General features: G+C 37.3%; 1 protein-coding gene across 7 annotated transcripts in view; it reads left to right on the forward strand.

Annotated features, from left to right (window-relative positions):
- The window catches only part of CPEB3 (cytoplasmic polyadenylation element binding protein 3), a 184,413-nt gene extending 170,091 nt beyond the window's left edge, over positions 1-14,322 (forward strand). For 5 of the 7 annotated variants that reach the window (XM_074959089.1, XM_074959088.1, XM_074959092.1 and 2 more), the window contains one exon: positions 8,687-14,321. In XM_074959089.1, the coding sequence (XP_074815190.1) occupies positions 8,687-8,914 (228 nt within the window). In that variant the 3' untranslated portion in view covers positions 8,915-14,321. Of the gene's footprint in view, positions 1-8,686 lie in introns of all 7 variants that reach the window. The other 2 variants (XM_074959091.1, XM_074959090.1) reach the window with 1 other exon arrangement.
- The last annotated feature ends 6,921 nt before the right edge of the window (positions 14,323-21,243 follow it).

Consider the following 21,243-nt stretch of genomic DNA (forward strand, 5'->3'; position numbering starts at 1 on the left):
TTAGCAAAGCACTATGAGATCTTTGAAAGGAAGTCATATAAATGCAAATTGTTATTGTTACATTCATATGAAATACTGTCACAAATGACTGGGAAAAGCCATATAGTGAATTAGTAAGTTTCTTTTTTGTTGATGTCCTCCAAGTTCAGACTTACATGAAATTATTACTTATCTCCCAGGAGACAAAAAAATTTTCTGGACCTTCAGACTTCATATCCGATACAGAACGTTAAGTTTTGAGAAGCAAAAACTTACTTCTGAAATTCATTATTTAAATGGAGCAGTTTCTTTGTATCCTCTCAAGACATCTGGAGACAGATTTTCAGAAACTAAACTGTGTATGTAACTATGGAGCATTACTGCAGCTGCATATGCAAAAGGCCAGCTAGGTATAGCCATGGCTACTGAAACTGTATGTGCAATCATGGTGTGTGCAAATTAGGCACATGTTTTTGAGGACCTAGAACATTCATAATAATTTAACAAAATACAATATATGCTGCTGATACATACAATCTTCAAAGATAGGGTGGATTGTTTTTCTTTTTAGTCTGGGCTGGTTCACACATTGAGATGACAAGCTGACGTGTGTGCATATTTAGAAAACTAAAATCACCTGTCCCCATCTTTTCTCAAAACTTGAACTGAACCTTTGTTGAGGTTAGGGAAGGGGAGGAGGGAAAAAAAACTGATATTTTTTTCCATGTGCCTCTACATTTCCTGGTTTCAGCCACGACAAGTGGTAGACATGCCAATTTGGACCATTCCTATAGCATTTCTAACTAGGGAATACTGGAAATCTTACCAGAAAGACTTTTATGGCAAGAGTCGCAGACCATAGTGGTTCAGATCAGATTTTAAACTTCTGATTTGTAACCAAGTTTTGGAATCCTTTGAGATTTTCCCATCACTATCAATAACACCCATTTAAAACTTGTTGTTGTTGTTGTTGTTATTTTTTAAACTTCAAGATACAGCTAACAAATGGGGCCAACTCACAGCAGTTCCGCAAGCCAATACTTCTCCCTGTTGGCTGCTCCAGAATCTGAGCTTCTATTTAAGATATTGCCTCTACCTTGCATAATTGTGAAAATACTGTTCAGTTTGCTTTTTAGGTTAACCAAATGCAGTCAGCCTGAAATAATAGTGCTTAAGAGAGGTGTGGATTGCCCCTGTTCACAACCTTTAAATGTTAGCTCTAAAACCTAGTGATATTATTCCTTAATATTCCAAATTCCTTAATTGTTATTGTATAACTCATACATCATCATTAAAATTATTATATTGCTGACCAAAGCATGCAAGGAAGGAGAGATATTATCATATTATGAAGATTTGCACAACTTACTATGAGTGGCATCTCATTCTGGTAATGAGTGGGCAGATGTGGATGGAGTTTGGGAGATTACCTCAAAAAATTTTTTTTTCTATTTTGACCTCTGATCAGAGAGGCACCAAGAACAATAAAAGAAAACTGAAGTGCATAGAGTATTGTTTCACACAAAGTTCCTAACACTAGCAGTAGTGTGTGTGACATGTAGGATGGCACTCTATACCAGCTTGTTACAGGAAGTACTACTAGTACAGTCTAACTTCTCAACAACAACAAAAGTTATAACTATTCCAGATCTAGTGTAATGTAATTCACTAAGATAACTTTACTTCAAAGAATAAAATTAATGTTTAGAAGGTGAACAAGATAAATCAGAGTAAAATTTACATTTCTTTGAATTGCCAAGTCTCCTTTGCATGACTTTAAGTCTCCTGTTTAACTTAATATGTAATGTTTCTTGAATATTTTACTTTCATACCTGAAAGCTGACACATTTTAGCATAGCTATTAGTCTTATTTTTCCTGATTCGTAAAGATGTCTGAGAATGACAACGATGCAGCTAGAACAAAATTATGTATAAGAAAAAATAGACATAGGTTGTACTTATTTAGCTCTATTTAATATATTTAGAACTATTCCAAAAAAAATCCTACTTTCTAAATGACACTGTAGAGGCATATGCCATCAAAAAATAGAGTACTCCTTTTCTTTTTGCGAATACAGACTAACACGGCTGTTACTCTGAAACCAGAGAATAAACTGTTACCTCTCTTTCCCCTTCTCCTCTTTAAGTCATGAAACTGATTTCCTATTAAATTAGTCTTGAATTCAGCCCTAGAGTGCATGGCTGATTTATTAAGGTTTGCAAACAGGACTCGGAGGAACATTCATGGGAGATCAGTCATGTTATCAAAATAATTTTATTATTAATAGTTGTGCAAACAGGACCAAAAGACAGTCCCTCCCCAAAGAGGCCTGTCTACACACTGGGGTGTGACTCTATCCAGCACTAGTGTGCTGCATGCTAAATGTCTCTTTGGACCTTGCTGAGTGCATTAACAGTTTGTTTGCTTTGATCTAGCACAGTTTTAAAGATCAAAACACACTAACAAACCGTTAATGCACCTCAGCAAGGTCCACACAGACAGTATGCAGTAGACTGTTCCAGGGTAGATTCACATAGACAAGCCCTAAGTAGAAGACAAGGGACAACAGATGGATACAGACAGAGAGGGCAGTCTTTCAGTCACCCTTGTTCTTAAAATTAAATCTCTTGTTTCTTCTTTCAAAGAAATTTGAGACTACAGAAACTTTGACGTGATTGAAGTTTGATTTCATTTCCATATTTGTTGTAAGTAAGTATGTTTATGGTACCATTTGTCCCAGAAGAGAACAAATACTCCGGCTTTCACTTACAGCATTTGGGCATGTACTCATAAAATATAAACAGAATATTTGCGTCTGCCGATGCAATTGAGTAATTTCACATCAATACAGAAGCTGTTGGGGTGTCACTGTTTGAATGTGTACATGCATCAGAATTTAGGTCTGCATTTCTCTCATTTATTTCTGAGACATGCACATAGTGGCCTAATGGGACAGATTTTTTTTTTTCTAGTTATTTCTTAAGTGATCAGCAAACAAATATATTTAACAGTCAAAAGCATACATTTTCTACCTCTTTCTCTCCCTTGTCCATGCCTATTGTAACCCACCACTCCTCACCATGATTTTGTTCCTTATCGCCCACCTTCTATCACCCCAGTGTTTTTACACCCATTCTTCTCAAAAAAACAAAACCAACCCATAACTTACTACATGTTGGACAAAAAATAAGGTGTGTACTGACATACTAGAGTTAACCATATGAATTTATTACTATAATACTTGTACTCCCTTTTCCCTCATTTATATTACATGTTAAACTCTCCTGTGCCTTTATAACTGAATTATAACATCTTAAGGACAGGGACCATGTGTTTTTATTTGTTCTTTGAAATGCCTAGCAGACTTCTGCCTAATGTATAAATAACAAACTATACTGAAGATATATGGGTAGTATTATCCCAAAACAATGTTATCAGAATTGATTCAAACAAAATTCTTTCTAACTTAACCTCGAACTCCAGTCTACGTCAAGGATGGAACTGATTAGAAATGAAAAAAAGGCTTGCATGTTTATTCCGACACAGTTGCCTTATTTTTCTTTTTGGTAGGGTAGATTAATTCAGTAGAAAATGCTTAGTCATCCAGTGAAGCTTATCTAACCACAAAAAATGAGAACCTATACATCCACAAGAGCTGTTTCTTTTTTAATGCATCTGACAGGAGTCTTGACTTCTTGAATATGTGAATCTATAGGATTTTACAAAATGAGTACACTGTGTAGAAAATCCTACTGTGTAATTGCTAGAGCATAGTAATCCACCACAAAAATACCTACACCGTCTTTTGCTCATATTTGATACTCAAATCAAGGTGATTATCTTCTCAGTGAGAAGCAGTTGAAGCCTGGGTTTATTTTCCAGAGTTACAGAAAGCTACTTAATAAACTGTGACGCTTATGATAAGATCTGAAAGTGGGTGAACCTCAAAAATTGAAACTGACTCTCACAAATAAATGGGTTTTGTAGTTTTATGTTTTGGGTTTTTAAATACTGGTCAAGGTATTTCAGTAAATCAGAGTACTAATTCCTGTTTTGTTTGGCATCAACATCTATACTCTACACTTAAAAAAATAAAATAAAATAAAAAATTAAAATTCCTGACTTCAGAATGTGTTGCTCTTGAACTGCAGTATGTTTAATTGAACAAGCAATTGTAGACTTTTTGGCAGATATAAGGTATTAAACACTAGTGTTCTGATAATTTTAAATTTATACTATACAGTAGAATCTCAGAGTTACGAACACCTTGGGAATGGAGGTTGTTCGTAACTCTGAACAAAACATTATGGTTATTCTTTCAAAAGTTTACAACTGAACATTGACTTAATTCAGCTTTGAAATTTTACAATGCAGCAGAAAAATGCTGCTTTCCCTTTACTTTTTACTAGTTGATGTTTAACACAGTACTGTACTGTATTTGCCTTTGTGTGTGTGTTTGTGTCTCTCTGCTCCTGCCTGATTGCATCCTTCTGGTTCTAAATGAGATGTGTGGTTGATGGGTCAGTTCGTAACTCTGGTGTTCATAACTCTGAGGTTCTACTGTACTGTGTAACGTGACAGAGTCAATCTCTGAAAAGCTTAAATTTCAATTTCTGACTTAAAGACAAAGTGGGTGAGGTAATATCTTTTATTGGACCAATTTCCATTGGTGAGAGAGACAAGCTTTTGAGCTAACACAGAGCTCAAGAAGAAGGAGCTGAAGAAGAGCTCTATGTAAGCTTGAAAGCATGTCTCTCTTACCAACAGAAATTGGTCCAATAAAATATATTACTTCACCCGCCTTTTCTCTCTCATATCCTGCTATGAACAGAGCTACAACTACACTGAATAATTTGTGACTTAGGTTTTTTAAATTGTAACCATGGAGGTAAACTTTTGAAGTTCAATAGTAAGAATAAAATATAAAGCCTCTCGTCTGCAAATGAAAGGAAAATTCAGTATTAAATCTGACTCATGCTCCTTTGTCACAAATGCACCGTATCAATATTAGGCTCAGCATATAATTATTTTGACACTGAGTCATTGTAGATTTAACTTAAACATATTACTTTAGTGCTTTGTGAGGGGAAAATAGGGCATAGCAAGGCTGAGAAAAATGACAATAATTCTAATGGTATTTTTAGCAGTGATGCCAAGTTAACATTTAAGATGTGAAGCTACTTTTTAAATTGTCCAGTAGTTTAGTTTGCTTCATGATCCAAACTGAGTTTTTCTAGGTCACTGGCATGGAAGGAAAATCATATTAGTGCAATAAATGTGGTCTTCAAAGTGAATGAGATCATGTATATCTTCTGTTGTAAAGGATATGATTGTAGCTGCACATTTTAAAATAAACTTCAAAAAGTAGGACTTCTCAAAATGAGCTGGATTTTAGTGCCTTGTGTGTGTATATATAGTGGACTAAGTGCCGTGTGTGTGTGTGTGTGTGTGTGTGTGTGTGTGTATAGACAGCTTTTTCTGGAGGGAGTGGGATTTAGTGAAGGAACATAAGTGGCGCCTTCTCATAGGACACTGGTGTAGGTGTAAAAAGTAAGTTTCCTGTGAACAGAGGAAGAGACAGTTGCTCTCCTGTATTTACAAAAGGCTTATGCTGGTATTACTGATAAATTATAAAAGCTCTCACTGTGCATCAAAATGGTATAGGGTTGTTCAGCCAAAGGACCGTAACTTTCCCTCAATTCTTCTAGTTATGTTCCTAAATCTAACAAATACTTGTAAACTTAAGGACACATTCAAGTCTTCTATCAAGATATCCATGTGCAGTGGCCACGGAAATCAGATGACAGGAAGCTGATAATTTGTACCCTACTCAGCTGATATACCTCATTATTGCATCACCCAAGGATAGAATGTCTTAGGCTATGTCTACACTACGAACCTGACAGTGGCACAGCTCTACCACTACCACGGTGCAGCTGTAAGATCTCCCATATAGCCACTCTTTGACAGCAGGAGAGAGCTCTCCTGCTGGCATAACTAAACCACCCTCAATAAGTGGTGTTAGCTATGTCGGCAGGAGAGCCTCTTTTGCCAACATAGTGTTGTCCACACCAGCACTTTTGCTGGTGAAACTTATGTCAGTCAGGGGTGTGTTTTTTGTTGTTGTTGTTGTTTTTTACACCCCGACCGACAAAGTTTTACCGACAAAAGTGGTAGTGCAGACAAAGCCTAAGGGATGATGTAGAGTTTGTTTAATGTTTGTAAACTGCTTTCTGAGATCATCTGATTACAGGAATAATAGAGGGGGGTGTGTGTATTGTTGCTCTGTCCCATATCCAACATTTATTTCACTGAAATGTTGGCAAGGCCAAATCATAATAAAGGCTTAATATTATGAAATATAGTTCATATTTAAGGTAAATCAAAAGGGCTTTTTGGTACTAAAAAATAACCCTTTAAAGCAAAGCTATGTCAAAGTAATCATGCAAATATGTACAGGGAATGCTATAATGATGAAATACAAAATTAGAGGACAGTATGCTAAACCACTTTGGCACTCACCAGAGCTAAGTGAAATCTTCCTTTTCCACCCCAATTCCTGATAAAAATATATAGCTAAGTCCCAAGGTAGATAGCTTGATGGTTAACGTATAATAACTGTGGCTATAATCCAAGGTTACACATCAGCAGGAAAATATTTAGGGTATATGCAGTTTTGAAATGGTCACTTTCTTAGTGACAAATCTTTTATAACTTACCTCAAACTGTGTGAAACATAATATTTGGTCATAAAGTAAAAACAGTGTCTTCCCTCTAATGCAGGAAATAGATCCATGAATTGTTTGTATCCTTTGCCTGGAAGGGGTAATATTTCTTTAACACAGAACTTATACTTGTTTTCCCACTTAAATGCTCTCATGAAAGCCACTTTCAAAAACTAGATCTATCTAATAATCTATATGTTCTTATATAGAACACTGGGAATCTATTATCCTCATTACTGTGTGGTTGGCTTTTGTTGGTGGCTTTGTTTCTATTTTTCACTCTTCCTTCCACCTCCACATTCTGCTTTGCTTTGATGGTATGTACCTAGGCAGCTGGGAAGGGATTCCTATGTACTGAAATGCCACAACTGCTAGATCATAATGCAAATGCAGTTTAGGCTGCACTGCCATGAGTAAGATGGGCAGCAGGGGTCAGCACAAGAGATAACCAATATCTTACAAAACACGGAACATAGAGAAATTGTTAGGAGCAGTTACAGTCTGTCCTTAGGGTTGCCACCCTCCCGGATTGGCCAGGAGTCTCCCGGAATCAGAATCAATCTCCCGGTTGCTATTGAAAGCAATCCAGGAGATTTTAATGAGCCGCTAAAAGTCCAGCTGGCAGCACAGCGGGGCTAAGGCAGGCTTCCTATCTGCCCTGGCTCCACATGGCTGCCAGAAGTGGCTGGCATGTCTGGCTTCTGCGCAGTTTTACATTCATTCACACGTTCGTGCGCGCGCACACACACACACACACACACACACACACACACACACACACACACACACACACACACACACACACACACACACACACACACAGGTTCTGCAGCTGTTATGTAGTTACCAGTCCTGAATGTAGCTTGAGTTCGTGGCTTGTGGCGGCTAACTGGCCAGGAAAGCCGGGCACAAGGAAGAGCTGGGTCTCTGTTGAGCATGCACCGATGCCCTTCCATGTTGGCAGCAGAATGTTACTCTCCAAAGTCTGCCATCTCACCCATCCTTTTTGTAGGCTTTAGTTTGAATCCAGAGTCTATAGGTCTTGCTGGGTCACGCTGCCTCTGGGTTCGGTGTGATTGATCACCTGTCAATTGCAGACCTGACTTTCAGCCTAGGACCTGGCTTTGATGTTTCTTCAATTGTACTTTTGTTCTTTTCTTTTTGAGGGTGGGCTCCTCTTACTTTGTCAGGGCTGTTGTCTGCATCTTCAGCCGTTGGGTGTTTACACTTTATTTCATCAGGACAGGCTGGGGCTGGAGGTTGATTCCATCATCCATACATACCTCATTCGCACATCTAAACTAAACTAGTAAGATTATAGCAGGGTTTTGCAAAAATGAAGGTTGCAGCAAGCTTTTACAAAATGAAGTGAGCATTTTAAAATGGAGTTTGGGACAAGTTAAAATGGAGTTTGAGTTACAATATGGACAAGTGTAAGGAATGACAAACAGTGAGAAGAAGTTACAGTGTTGAAACAGTGTAAGTTTCAGCGATTTTAAGCAGCAATTGGATTGAAAGTGAAACTCAATTAGCCAGTTATTGGGGTAACCAATTTTAAGAATGAATGTTTCATTCATAAAACTTTGCTTATGAAGTTATATTAATAAAGTGAACAATTAAAAACAATTTCATTGATCAGTTCTACACTTTTGCACCCAGAAGCAGAAATTCTGAGAGAGGGAGTGGGGGAGGGAGAGAGAGAGAGACTAGTTTCACACATTTCCATCTTAGTTGAAAGCAGGAATTATGGAAAGCTATCAAAGCAAACTTCTTCATGGGATTTCCTGCCAAATTTTCATACCAAAGTGGATTTTAATAAGCATCTCAGTCACAAAGCCTTTTGAGGTTCAGCCAGCATAACTTGAAAGGCATTAATGAGACTTCAAAACGACAAATCAAAATACTGTTCCTTTACCAGCATTTGAGAGAACTATGTAAAGCATTTGCTTTTCCGATAGTTATTTTTCTTTTCCCATTACAGGTGGAAGTGAAGCCATATGTGTTGGATGATCAGATGTGTGATGAATGCCAGGGCACTCGCTGTGGTGGAAAATTTGCTCCGTTCTTCTGTGCCAATGTTACCTGTTTGCAGTATTACTGTGAATACTGCTGGGCAAGCATACACTCTCGTGCTGGGCGAGAGTTCCACAAACCACTGGTGAAGGAGGGAGGTGACCGGCCACGCCATGTTCCATTCCGCTGGAGCTGAACCCTATGCTTAAACCCAGCAGCAAGTACTGGAGTAGATAAAATCGAGGTGAAAAGAAGAGAACGCTGCCTCAGGGCTTAGTGTTCTGGAAATCTGTGCATTTGTCCTCGACTTTAACGAAGATATGGGTCTTTTTATTACTATTATTATTATTTACAGTCACATTACTGAACTCAGTGTCCAGTATAATACAAACCGGCAGAGTGTAACTGTACTGATTTTGCACTTTGATTCACACAAACATCTGCTTGGTACCTTAATTTCCTACATAAGACTTGTCACTAGTGACATTACGTAGACTGCCATTCTCATCAGCCACCACTGGGTTGATGTGTATGTGATGAAGATTTTTTATTATAATTATTATTTTTATTTTTGAACTGGAGCATGCACTTATTTTCAGAAACTTAGACTTGCCCCTAGCAGATGACTTACCAAAGGTAATACTCACAAATAGGTGGCAGATGTAGCAAAAACTTAAACAGATATTCAGCAATCATTAGTTTGGGTCATTTAGAGGTAGGAATAACCCTTAAAGAAAATAAGCCTTTAGTTGCTCTCCATTTTGACTTGTAAGGATGATACCTCATAAGCTGGATCAGATTTTTTTTCTTTGTTTTGCTGAGGGTTGGTGGTTGTTGTTTTTTTTTTTTTAAAGTCTTTTAGTGTTATGTAAATGTATGCTGCAATAGCTTTTGCTGCTATTAAAATGGTATTACTAATACCATAATACTCTATTCAGGCTAGGGTATCAATTTAAAAAAATGAATATGTGATTAAAAATAGAGTGGTGGCTGCTGAAAGGAGATCAGTATAGCATACAGAAAGCTTCCAAGGAAGGTCAATATTTTTGACTGCATGTTTACTTAATCAAGTTGCTGCATGCAATAAATTTTATATATGTCTAATATAAAACCTGCCCACAATGCACAAATTAAGAATCTATGTAAGCTACAAAATACTGAGTTAAGGAAAAAATGATTACTGACTGGAGGAAGGCATGCCTCCGTAAATGTAATGCTTCTGAAATTAGGATCAGCCCATTACAGAATGACCTATATTACAGCAAATATAAAAAGTAGATGTAGGATATTCTTAAAACAAATTTGTGGATGGTAGATGAAGTACTTTGCGGTGCTCTGTTATATATTGTGCAATTTATTTTATATAGTAAAGTGATTATGTCTAGTACTGTGATCAAACTTAACTGTTAAAGCCTCATATCCAACATTAACACACTTTTGACAGTTTATAACAGGCATATAAACAAAAACATGAGCTCTTAGTTACAATCTCTCTCCTAATGCTTGCACCATTTATGTAGCTGCAGACCTTGTCCAGAAGACCAAAGAGCTCATACTAGCTTACATACACTACCGATCAGATAGACTGTCAAACTGAGAAACTAGGCACATTTTAAAGCAAGTTAGGAAAAAGTGGGGTGCTAAAGAAATGTCTGCACACCAGTTAATATGAGATGTCTGCTTTCTGGGTATGGCGTTAACTCTTTGATCCCTGGATGTATCCTGTGATGCTTGAATACAATTAAGACCTGCTTACACAGTAGACATTTATTTAGCATGTCCAATGGGACAGTAGATAATAGCATAAAAACACACTTGGTGTACTTACGATTGTGAGACTGTGTACACTGTTCCCCTCCTCCCTCCTTTGTTTTGCAGTTCTGGGGACAATCTGACTGGATATGACACCGCATAGTAGATTTAAATGTTCTGGGTTTTGTTTGTTGTGATGTCCTTGTTTGTGTCTAATTTAGTAAGATTTTTTTTTTTTGTCAATGTGTAGTTGCAATTATTGGCTTTGAAGGAAACTTTTCTGTTTTTGAAAAAAGAAAAATAGTTTTTTACTGGTTTAAAATGCTTATTATAATTATCCCTTTCAAGGTTACTTCTGGGCTTTTTGGTGATATTGTTTTTTCCAGCCCAGATGTCTGTCTTTTTTTTTTTTTTCATCTGTAAAAGACATTTTGTTATGCACTACTTTTTGTATCTAGACAGTTTTCAACAGTCGGCCAATGATTTTTTTTAAAGAAAAAGGCATGCTTTCTGACTGACATGATCTTTTGCAATACCTCAATTTTGAAATATAGGAAAGAAAATGATATTTTCTAAGTAAGTTTATTCAGAAAAATATATATTAATTTAATTCTGCAAGAAAATGATTTAACAGATGGGTAACTTTATTTTTTTCATGCTTATTTGCGTTTTTTGAAAATGAAGAAGTTAAAGCTTTATAACTGTAATATTAAAGATCATAGCTAACCTACAGAAATCTACCTAATTATGTGAAATAAGTAAACCTTTTTGAAGAAATTCCCCTCTTTCATGTAGAGAGACACCCCAGAGAGAGAGACAGACAGACAGATGAAGATGTACAGTACAGCATAAAGTTGGATTAAAACTAAACAACAAAGTTGTCATAAAGAAAATGTGTAAACACAAACTCCATTTGGTGCTGAAAGTTGTGAACAGAAGGTGAAGAAATATTTCCCTTAATTTGTATATTTATAATCAAGTGTGATTATGCACGACTGACCAGAATTGTGAGAGTTCTTCTGTTTGTATTTTTTAAAGAGAACTTTTTTAGTTTATTAAATTATAACATGCTCCCTTTTGTTTTGTACATGAATGTGCCCCTGAGTTATTAATGTTCTATTAAGAGGGTCCTTCAAAAAAAATATTTTTTAAAATAAGGTGTTCTGAACTGCAACTTGATTAAGAAGCCCCTGGGTACAACAGGTCCTATTGTGGCCTTTTCTGTTGTGAGACTTGAACTAGTCGATTTTTTTGAAGGCTAACCTAACCTCGACTATTTGTTGTTATGTGCAATACTGTTTGTACTGTTTGTATAAAAAAAAAGAAAAATGAAAAGAAAAAAGGCATAAATCTTTATTGCAGATTTATTTTCATTGCAGACTTTAGACATTGTGATTCACTAAGATCATTTTTCTACTGTCAAATATGTACCTTTTCTTCATGCTGGTATATTTTCAATAGTAATGTAGCCTTTGTACTGAGACAAATTTTCATTGTTATTTTTAGAAAGATTTTTTGCTAAGAAAAAAATTAAACATATTTACATATTTTTCATTTTTATTTCATATTTTCTTTAAGGAGTGCTTTCTCAACCATTAATATAGTTATTTCTGGGAGAGACTTTCATATCTGGTCAATGTCATTAATATTATTTTGTATTTTTACTTGGAATAAATTAATTTTATGATGCTAATTCTTTAAAAGTTTATTTTTTTCATTTTCAGTTATTTTTGAAGCTAAAACCTTTGTAATATTGTTACTAAAGTGTCTAGTTTTTGAAATGCAAAGCTTTATGTATTAACTTGCTGATGTGGTTTACAATAGTGTGGCAATGATGAAAATGGTTATATAAAGTGATTGGAAAATGTAATGAATAATTGGGCAATAAAATGACAGAATGAAGCAGAAAAATGTGATATTTTGAAAAGCCTTTTCCTTTATCAAAATGATTTAGGGAAATAGGGATGTCACAGTACCAGTTCACTATCTAGATTTATACAACACCAGTGCCGATGAATGCTATTGCTATTATAACGAACTAAAATCTACTGAAGTAATGGGTTTATGACCCTGTCTGTTCAGCAAATGCTCCATTGCTTTTTTTATCATGAACTTATTTAAATTCTTCTTTCAAACACTGTCTTCAGTTGAATGTCCTTAAAATCTGCCCTATCCCCTTTGAATGTGTTCTGCCACCATCTTTATTTATTTATTTAATTGTCCCCTTTCTGAATAACTTCCCTTCTTTCATAATTTTTCATTGATGACATGGAACAGACGTAGAAGAAGTAAACATGTTAACGCAGGTAACTGCATAATTTTCCAGTGGTGTTACCATGTATTATTGGTAGCCACATAGTTAATGCAAAATAATGTATGTCCTTTTCTGGTAGCAATGCAGTAACCCACATCACCACTACATGTGACAATTTGTTCGGCTCCTTCATCTTTTTCAATTTTTATTTGCTTTTCTTTTCTGTCTGTCTTTTTAGTCTCTTGCATACGCAGCATCCGTGGCTGCCATGAAAGCGTCTCTTCACTTTCTCTTCACCGCTGCTCACCTACCTTTCCCTTTCCATATTCTCCCGGCAGAACCCACATCCCAGAGCCAGTGACTCTTTACTCTGATGTCTAAAACAATCCAGATTGAAACTGGTGTTGCGTAAAGAGGGCATACAATGACCTTCTCTGGAGAGATCAGTTATTTCAACTGGTTTATTGATGACCTTTCATAACTAATGTATGCTGGTGTGATAGAGGTCACCTACAACTTGTAGAAAGAAATGTGTCCAGAGTTGGGCCATTGTGTGTATCCTCTGTGTATTCAGTTCCATAAGTAATGTATAGACTAGATCACTAGAATAGTGAGGTAAAATTTAGACTAAAATTAGGTACTACTGGTTGGAATATTTGCAAATATAAAAGAGTTTAAGGATTGAAGGGGGGAATAAAAGAATTTCTTAAGTGGTACAAAGTTTATGCTTAGATTTCTGCCTACATGCTTGTGTTTTATAGCCTCCTAGCAAGGCATGGGGTAAAATAAATTGTATTGCAAATATGCTGTTAGCAAATAACTTGCTGATTTCACTATCTCTGTTAGAGTAGTTTTTAAAAAAAAACGCTTAACTGGGAAAAGCTCCCATGTTAATATTTCAGTATTGTGACATCTCTACTTGCAAGATATGAGTGAAAGATTAGTCACAGATTTGTACAAATGTCTCTTTTGTTTAATCTGGCTTGTATGTAGTTGCTTGTTACACTGGTTTGTATGATGTCAGCTTTTTTTTTTTAAACCAGACACACTTTCTTCTCAATCTCAGCTGCTGTAGTGTTCTATCATGCCACAGAGTATTTTATATTCATGTTGGTAACTACTCTATACCCCAAATGGGTAGCTGGTCAGGAACTATAATGATCATGTAATTCTGGCACATTTAAATTTTATATGGAAACAAAATTTAGCAACAAGTAGAAAACCAGGATGCTAATATGGGATAATCATTTCAGCTATTTTTTCCTGGATGTAGTTCTGTTGGGGTATAAAGTATTAGATATTTGTAATTTTGCTGTCAAAATAATGGACATAACTTTTAGAGTATTCACAGCTAAGATCTCTGTACTTGTTTTTCAGCTAACTAATTTTAAATGTACTGTATCTTTTATTACATGTTTTCTTGGATTGTTTTTGCTAGTAATCCTAACAAGGCTTCTACCTTTTTGGCTTGGACTAATGCTTGTATGGAACTGCAGTACTGTGACTAAACATGGAGCTCAATGCTGCTATTGCTTAAACTTTGTAGTTTGGACTTTATTTTTTCTGTAATAACAACTTATTAAATCTAGTTGTATGAAGTACTGACACTTGTCATCCTTTGCATATTCTAAGGAAAGCTTGGGAAATGTATTATGGGGATATATGATAGGTTTTAAAAATCAGAACTTATACTAAAAACCTCTTTACATTGATTAGTTAAGCAAAATACACCTGCTCACATGCACAAAAACTATGCTTGTCAGTTATCTTTTTTTCTTTTGGTGTGAATTCCACTTAATCTTTTTCTTTCGCCTTCAAAATGCAAGTTAATTTGAGCATGTCTGAAATCTCCCAAAATCACTCTTAAATTTAACAAGGCATTAATCTAATTAAACTGAAGCTGAATATAGAAATTTTACTTCATATGAAATTAGTATAAAGGGTGTAGGGCTTTTTGAAAGGGCAAAACATAATTAACATTCAACTGTATTCGTACAAAATTTGTTTTGCTACCAAATGAGTCATGCAGAACAGATTTCTTCATCTCCTCACAGAAATGTAAGTAAGCAGAATGAGTTGTTTTCCCCTAGAAATGTGATTGTATATTTCAGTATTCAAAGTTTTTGATACTTATTTCTGTCAAACATGCTTGGGAGCACACAAAATGTGACAAAATCCAATTTCTCCCATAACATGGAGTTTATAAACATGCCCAAGAGGTAAGTATAGGGTAGTTTATGAAAAGCCTGTCTGGCAGTTTTTGACTGGACTAAATATTGTCCAATAAGTTCCAGTGCTGTAGAGACTGGGAAAACCTTCAATACTGTTCTGTGAGAAGCTGTAAAATTGTCTGTTTTATAAGATCCTGAAAAAGATCTCATTTTATCACCTACTACTTCTAGGAGTTTCTCTTTCACAATACTACCCCAAACACCTCTTAAAAAAAACAAAAAAACAAAAACAAAAAAAACCCTTGAGATAAATTCAGAGAAGCCAACAAATATTAGATGTTTAATTTTGATTGCACTTGCTTTGTCTGTAGCTTCACACTAGCCACATGCTAAAAGTTGGACTGATCAACGAGACAATTATATTACTATGTATTTAGTTTGTGCTTTGTATTTTAAGGATAGGAGGGAGGAAAAATTAAGTGAAATAAACAATTAGAGCAATGTAAAATGTTTCTTTAGAAGGGACTCTTGTTCCTATCTGGTGAACTCACCTTTGCACTCATTCAATCCTGGTGCAGCCTCTGTGCAGAGCTGGTCTCCCTGGTGCTAAGTTAAAGCAACCTGAAGATTGTTGTATTTTATACCAGCTGCAACATGAACTGCATTAATACTACCTAAATCCTGCTATGTCAGCAGCAGGAAGAGTGAGTGACATAAGAACCACTACTCTGGCTCTGTCACCCCCTTCTTGTGGTTGATTATATAAGAACAGCACAATATCCTGCTAAAGTTATCTGCACTAAAAATTACAGGATGACTGCAGTGTGTATATTGTACTTAATTGGAAACAGGCTGGGATTATAGATGGAATAAATGACTATATTATGAAAAGGTATGCAAAAACCTGGCTGGATTACTTGGGCCAGCTGAGTATTCTATATTACTACCTCACTGCATTGAGCGTCATTGGCATGCATTATGGTAGACTATACTGGCATGTACCCTTGCTTAGCCACATGAAAAGAAATGGCTCACTCTTGGATACCAGATAAGCAGAATACTCTTATGTGAAAATGTTTGAAACCTATAATGAGCAGACACTGGGGAGAGGAATGTTCCCCTAGACACTGCTCTTTCTAGAATACAGTAGAGGGTTTTTTAATAGCTCTGACTGGTCCCCAGTAACTGAGAAATCCTGGTAATAAATATTTTGCACTTAGTGAAGCCAGGGGCTTTGGTGTGCTTCACAGCTAAATTTGAGTGGGGAATTCTGCTAAAATATGTTTAATAAGTCAGCTCTAAAGTGCAGATAGGTAAATAGCGTGTAACTGATGTTCCTCAGTATGAAGTGCAAGCTCCATTTCTATAAGACATTGAGGGTACCATTGTGGCCTGGTTTACTCACCTGCTAATATCAGTAGCAGTGTAGTGGCGAGAGCAGTTTCTGTGGGGCTGCTACTCTGCATTCTTTGCAACACTCCAGCAGATGAGCTGGTGAAAGTAATCAGTATCATCTATAAGGGTGCACAGATGATTTTCCTTCTATAGCAGGAGGAACCAGGAACCATGTTGCGACTGGGGTCTTGCCTATATGAGACATTTTCACTAGTTTAATTTAAGGTGTGATTTGAGTTAAACCAAAATTCATACAGCCTTTTGCACTGGTTTGAGTGGTTTATTTCTGTTAGGATTAAGCTAAACCAGCATAAGCATCCATGCAACATTTCCCCCTAAATCTGTTTTTAAAAACTAATTTGTTACACCAGGTCAGCTTACTTATATAAACAAGGCCTCCAAGGGACTTATATGGCCCCTTTCGTGGCTCTTGTGGGAAAGCCACAGTCCAGGCCTTAATACTGAAATCTGCTTTCCCTACCTATTTAAATGTAAAAGCCAAATAACATGAATAGGCAGGGAGACTCTTAATTGCTTCTCCATGGGTGTTATTAAGAAGAATCAATTTTATTTTCTCTAAATAGATACTATGTGCTTTATCATTCATGAGAAATGTGGCCATCGCAATTTATACCACTTAGGATGGTGCATCACAAGATGTTTATCACGCAAACAACAGGAAGCTTAAGTCACAAGCATATCCAAAATATACCCATGGAAATGAGTTTTTTGGATAAGGAATTTTTCTTCCTAATCTGCAGGAGTGAGGTTACTGCGAAATATCAGAAAAAGGTTAAAATTGCCCAAGAACTACAAACTACTGGATTAAAAACCACCTATTTTTTGTTGTGGTCAGTTTGATTCAATGTGAGTAGTTAGTTTGTACAGTAGCTAGTAAAGTTGCCAGATTTTTCCAACCCCTAAATCAAGACCAATTTAAACGCTCAAGGAAGAGAAGGGCCCTAATGAAGATATGACCTTCCAAGTGAAAAGGAAGTCTGCACCAGTGAAAAGCTTTCTGTAATGCTGACACAGCAAGAGGAAACTTTTTGTAGAGTTATTCCTGTAATATTGCTGCCTAGTCAGATCTAGTCTAACATGGGGAAAAATAGGGGACACAAAGATATTGAGCCTCAAATAATCTGGGGATGAAATTATGGTAAAACCCGTTTGCTTCTCTTCTCCCCGACCTGGAAGAAGAAACAAAAATTCCCCTAGGGATAAAATCACACAACAAGTCAGTGCCGGGGGGAAAATCCAGGTCTCATGATGCCCAGTATCTGCTAGGCCACACTGCTTCCTTCTGTACTGACTCAGTTTGCCATCTGAACTGTTTGAATACTGGAGAAGGTAGATGTTGATGTATTACTTGTTTATGGTAGCACCAACTATGTGCTAGGTGTCTGTCGTCCTAACATTCAACATCCCAAGGAACTTGCAATCTAAGGACAGATAGGTTGAAGGAGGTTAGGGGAAGAGGAACAAAAAACAGATTTATTTATTTTTTATACTAGTCAATTTGCTTCACTGTTGACTACTTACCAGGAGTGGATCTTTAAGAAGGATTTAAATATGGACAGTTTAGTGAGTGCACAAGAGGTAGACAAGTACACACCCATGAACTGGAAATTGTGAATAAGTAAAATGCACAAAAAATTGCATGAATAAAGAAAATTATAGGAAGTTCAGCAGTGCACAAAATGATTAAGGAAATGTCTGTGGCCAAATTAATATGAAGGTAAAACTGCAGCAGGAGGGCGGCAACACAGTTGACCATCCTTCCAATGGAAAAGAAGCTGGCTTCTTTTTGTTGCATGCAATCTGAAGATAACTGGAGGACAGGCAAAGATACTTTTGAAGATACCATGGCCTCAAAACTCAGATATGAAGAGAAATGACTTCTGGAGGGGTACAAGCATCACTTGTTAGATCAATGAAATCTAGTCAAAAGGAAGAATGCAGGAGAGTGTAGACAGCAAAGGAAAAGTAGGAAATTATGTCAGTGTTGACACGAGTAGTGGTTGGATGTTTAAAGGGCACAATCTGAATTTTTTTTAATTCACTTTTTTCTTTACATCAGATTTCTACCACACACCCTTTAAGTAGCACATCCTAGTATTTTAAAATTTTGTTTGTTCTCTGCTTCTATGTTGCTGTTATAGGTCTTTTGGCTGTTGGCCTGAGAACAAGCACAGACATTGTAGGTGTAACCATCCTACTCCTATTTCTTTGTGCAAACAAAAGCCTTTAGTCCTTGCCTTTTCCATTTCTGCTATGCTTACTTTACATCTATAGTAAACAGCCAGCTGGCAGTGGCTGGGCAGCTAGTCGCAAGGAGGGACTACTTTTACTTTTGTGAATCTTGTTTAGATTTTAAAAGGAAACGCCACTCAAATGTAGAAACTGAGCATATAGCCAGTCTGAAACCATCCCTTCCTGCCACTGACGGTTATCCTGGTCACCCATAAACATGTTGCATCTTGTCTCAAATGACTGTCTCTCACCCAGCATTGCCGATCCTAAAAGTTCAAAAATGAGCAGAGTAGACCAAAAACAAAATTAAATTTTTTTTGAAGAGTATAGTTTTTGCCTTTGTGATCTGAACTTTTCCTGCCCCTCCTCCACAGTGCATGTGACAATTTAATGTTGCCAACTCTCCCACTTTATTAAAGAAATGTGATTCTAGCCCCTAGCTGCAGAAGCTCTTGCTGGCTGCCAGATGGTACAAAGCTTCCAGCTTTTGCCAAAAATTCTAATTAATTCTTCCCACCCCTCCCAAATTTGCCCTTCAGCACACCACTGCTCCCTCTGCAATTCCAGGGATTCTTTACAATCCCAAGTGTGGGGAACCAGCTTCAGTGGTGTTCTCTTCTTCCCTTTCCCAAGTGGTGGGGTCAGCTATAGGCGTTCACCCCTTCTTCCCTCCACCCCACACCTACTGCCTCCCATTTTTCCCCAGCCTGCTACCAACAGCCTCCAGTCCCAGTCACATACCCAGCTTCTTCTCCTGATCTACTCCCCTTGCCCAGCTCCTGTCCTCTCTGTATTTGTATCAGGCAGCTTCCTCCTCCATGCTGCCTGGGCTCAGCAGGAGTGGATCACTGAGAACACAAGAGATAACACCTCCCTCCTCTGTTCTGGTGTCAGGATCTCGGATGGCCTGGGGCAGCCCAGAGCTACAAATGCAGGTAAAGTCCTGCTCAGCCCTGAGCTGCAGCATGCACAGTGTGGATAAGAGCGTCAGAGATTTTAGCTTGTAAAGGTTTAGCAAGTCACTGGAAAACTGCAATTTGCAATTGCCTAGTAAAGTAATTCAGCCAAATACAGCCAAGAACTCATAGCTAAGGTACAAACCCGTGATCTCATCTTTCCTCCAGGATCTTTGTTTTACAGTTTTATGAAGTTATGGGCAGTCCTTTATCTAATTCTATCAAATTACAGAAAGGTGTATGAATGATCTGCCTCAAACCAAAATCAGTTAGGAAATTCTCAGAAGGCTAAAACTGAGTTCAGAAACTAACTAACCCTTCCTAATGTGCAGTACATATTGCAGCAAACAGGCTGTATACATAAAAGCAAATAGTTACCTAAATTTCAGGCTAAAACTAGGGTTGAATATTGGGCATTAGGGAGCAAACAATGACATTCTGTGCTAGGGAGTTTTCCTCAGCAATTATTTGAAATGGAAAATCTGAAGTTAAGTCATCTTCAGGAGTAAATTGCATCTAGAATTAATGGGCAAAGTTTTAACAATTTAATCTTCATTATATTTTAAAAGACACTATCAAAATGGTGTGTCTTAATTTTAGAATCTTTTTTTAAATCTCTCCTGCTCAATCCTTGGGTAGCTCAAAACTGAACTATTTTACTCTCAAACTTGTCTGTTTGTACCACTTAATTTTGTTGCTTGGTGCGCTAAATTTTCTTCTGCGGTTGTGTGCACAAACAAAGGAAATCCAAAGAATTTAATCCTTTATGAAATGAGAATGTAGAGCAGCTATAGATTATTACTATATGGCCAACGATACAAGTCCTCTGGACAACATACCGTAGAAATATCCATGTGTAAAATCCTCATATACACGGTACGCATGTAGGTGGCCAGGTGCCTATTTTTTTACTGGAAAGCCCGGTCAAAAAGGGGACCAAACAGTGTCCAGCTCGATCTACTGACCGGCCACCCAATGTCCAGTTACTGTTGGTGGGGGAGGCACCGGGTCATCACCTGCGCTAGCCCCACTCAGCTGGGGCTGCCTCCTACTTGTGTCAGGTGGCTGCAGTTCCCATTTCTGGCTCTACAGGCAAGTCCCTCCTGACCCGGCGTGAGGGGAGAAGGGAAAAGAAGCAAGCAACAGGGTGGAGCAGGGAAGAGGAGTGGATAGGGGTGGGGCTGGGGCCTCAGGGGAAAGAGAGGGGGCAGGGGAGGTTTTGGCACTCTGCTGGAGTATCCAGTTTTTAAATATTACCAAGTTGGCAACCTATATTCAGGGCATGTAAGATCACCTACTAGTTAGAAATATGTGTAATACTTAAGCACAAAACAGTGCCTAAAGGATGGAGTTAGTCCATTTAAATCCATGACAAAACTCTTATTGACTACAATAGGGCCAGCATTTCACCTGGAATGTCAGTCCAGCTTTTCACTCTAGTATCTGACTTCCCTCTTGCTTTAGATTTAGTCAGACTTTTCAGCCTACTTTGGTTACTTTTATTTACACAGCCATAAAACAGTTTATCTAAACTCATTCTGTTTAGGAGCTGCCTAACCCACTGCTCTCTCTGATCAATGACCTACTTTGTTTAACTGTGTTTAAGACTTTCACAAATTAGCAATTATAGCACCGAAGGGAAAAGTGTGCGCAGCCACTTGGACGCCAGGGACTTCACAACATAATTCAGTTACTTATGGGACTGCTCCTGCCTCACTAATGTCCCCAGATAAGAGAATTAAGA

Source organism: Natator depressus, chromosome 7, assembly GCF_965152275.1.
Source record: "Natator depressus isolate rNatDep1 chromosome 7, rNatDep2.hap1, whole genome shotgun sequence".
Taxonomy (NCBI): domain Eukaryota; kingdom Metazoa; phylum Chordata; order Testudines; family Cheloniidae; genus Natator; species Natator depressus.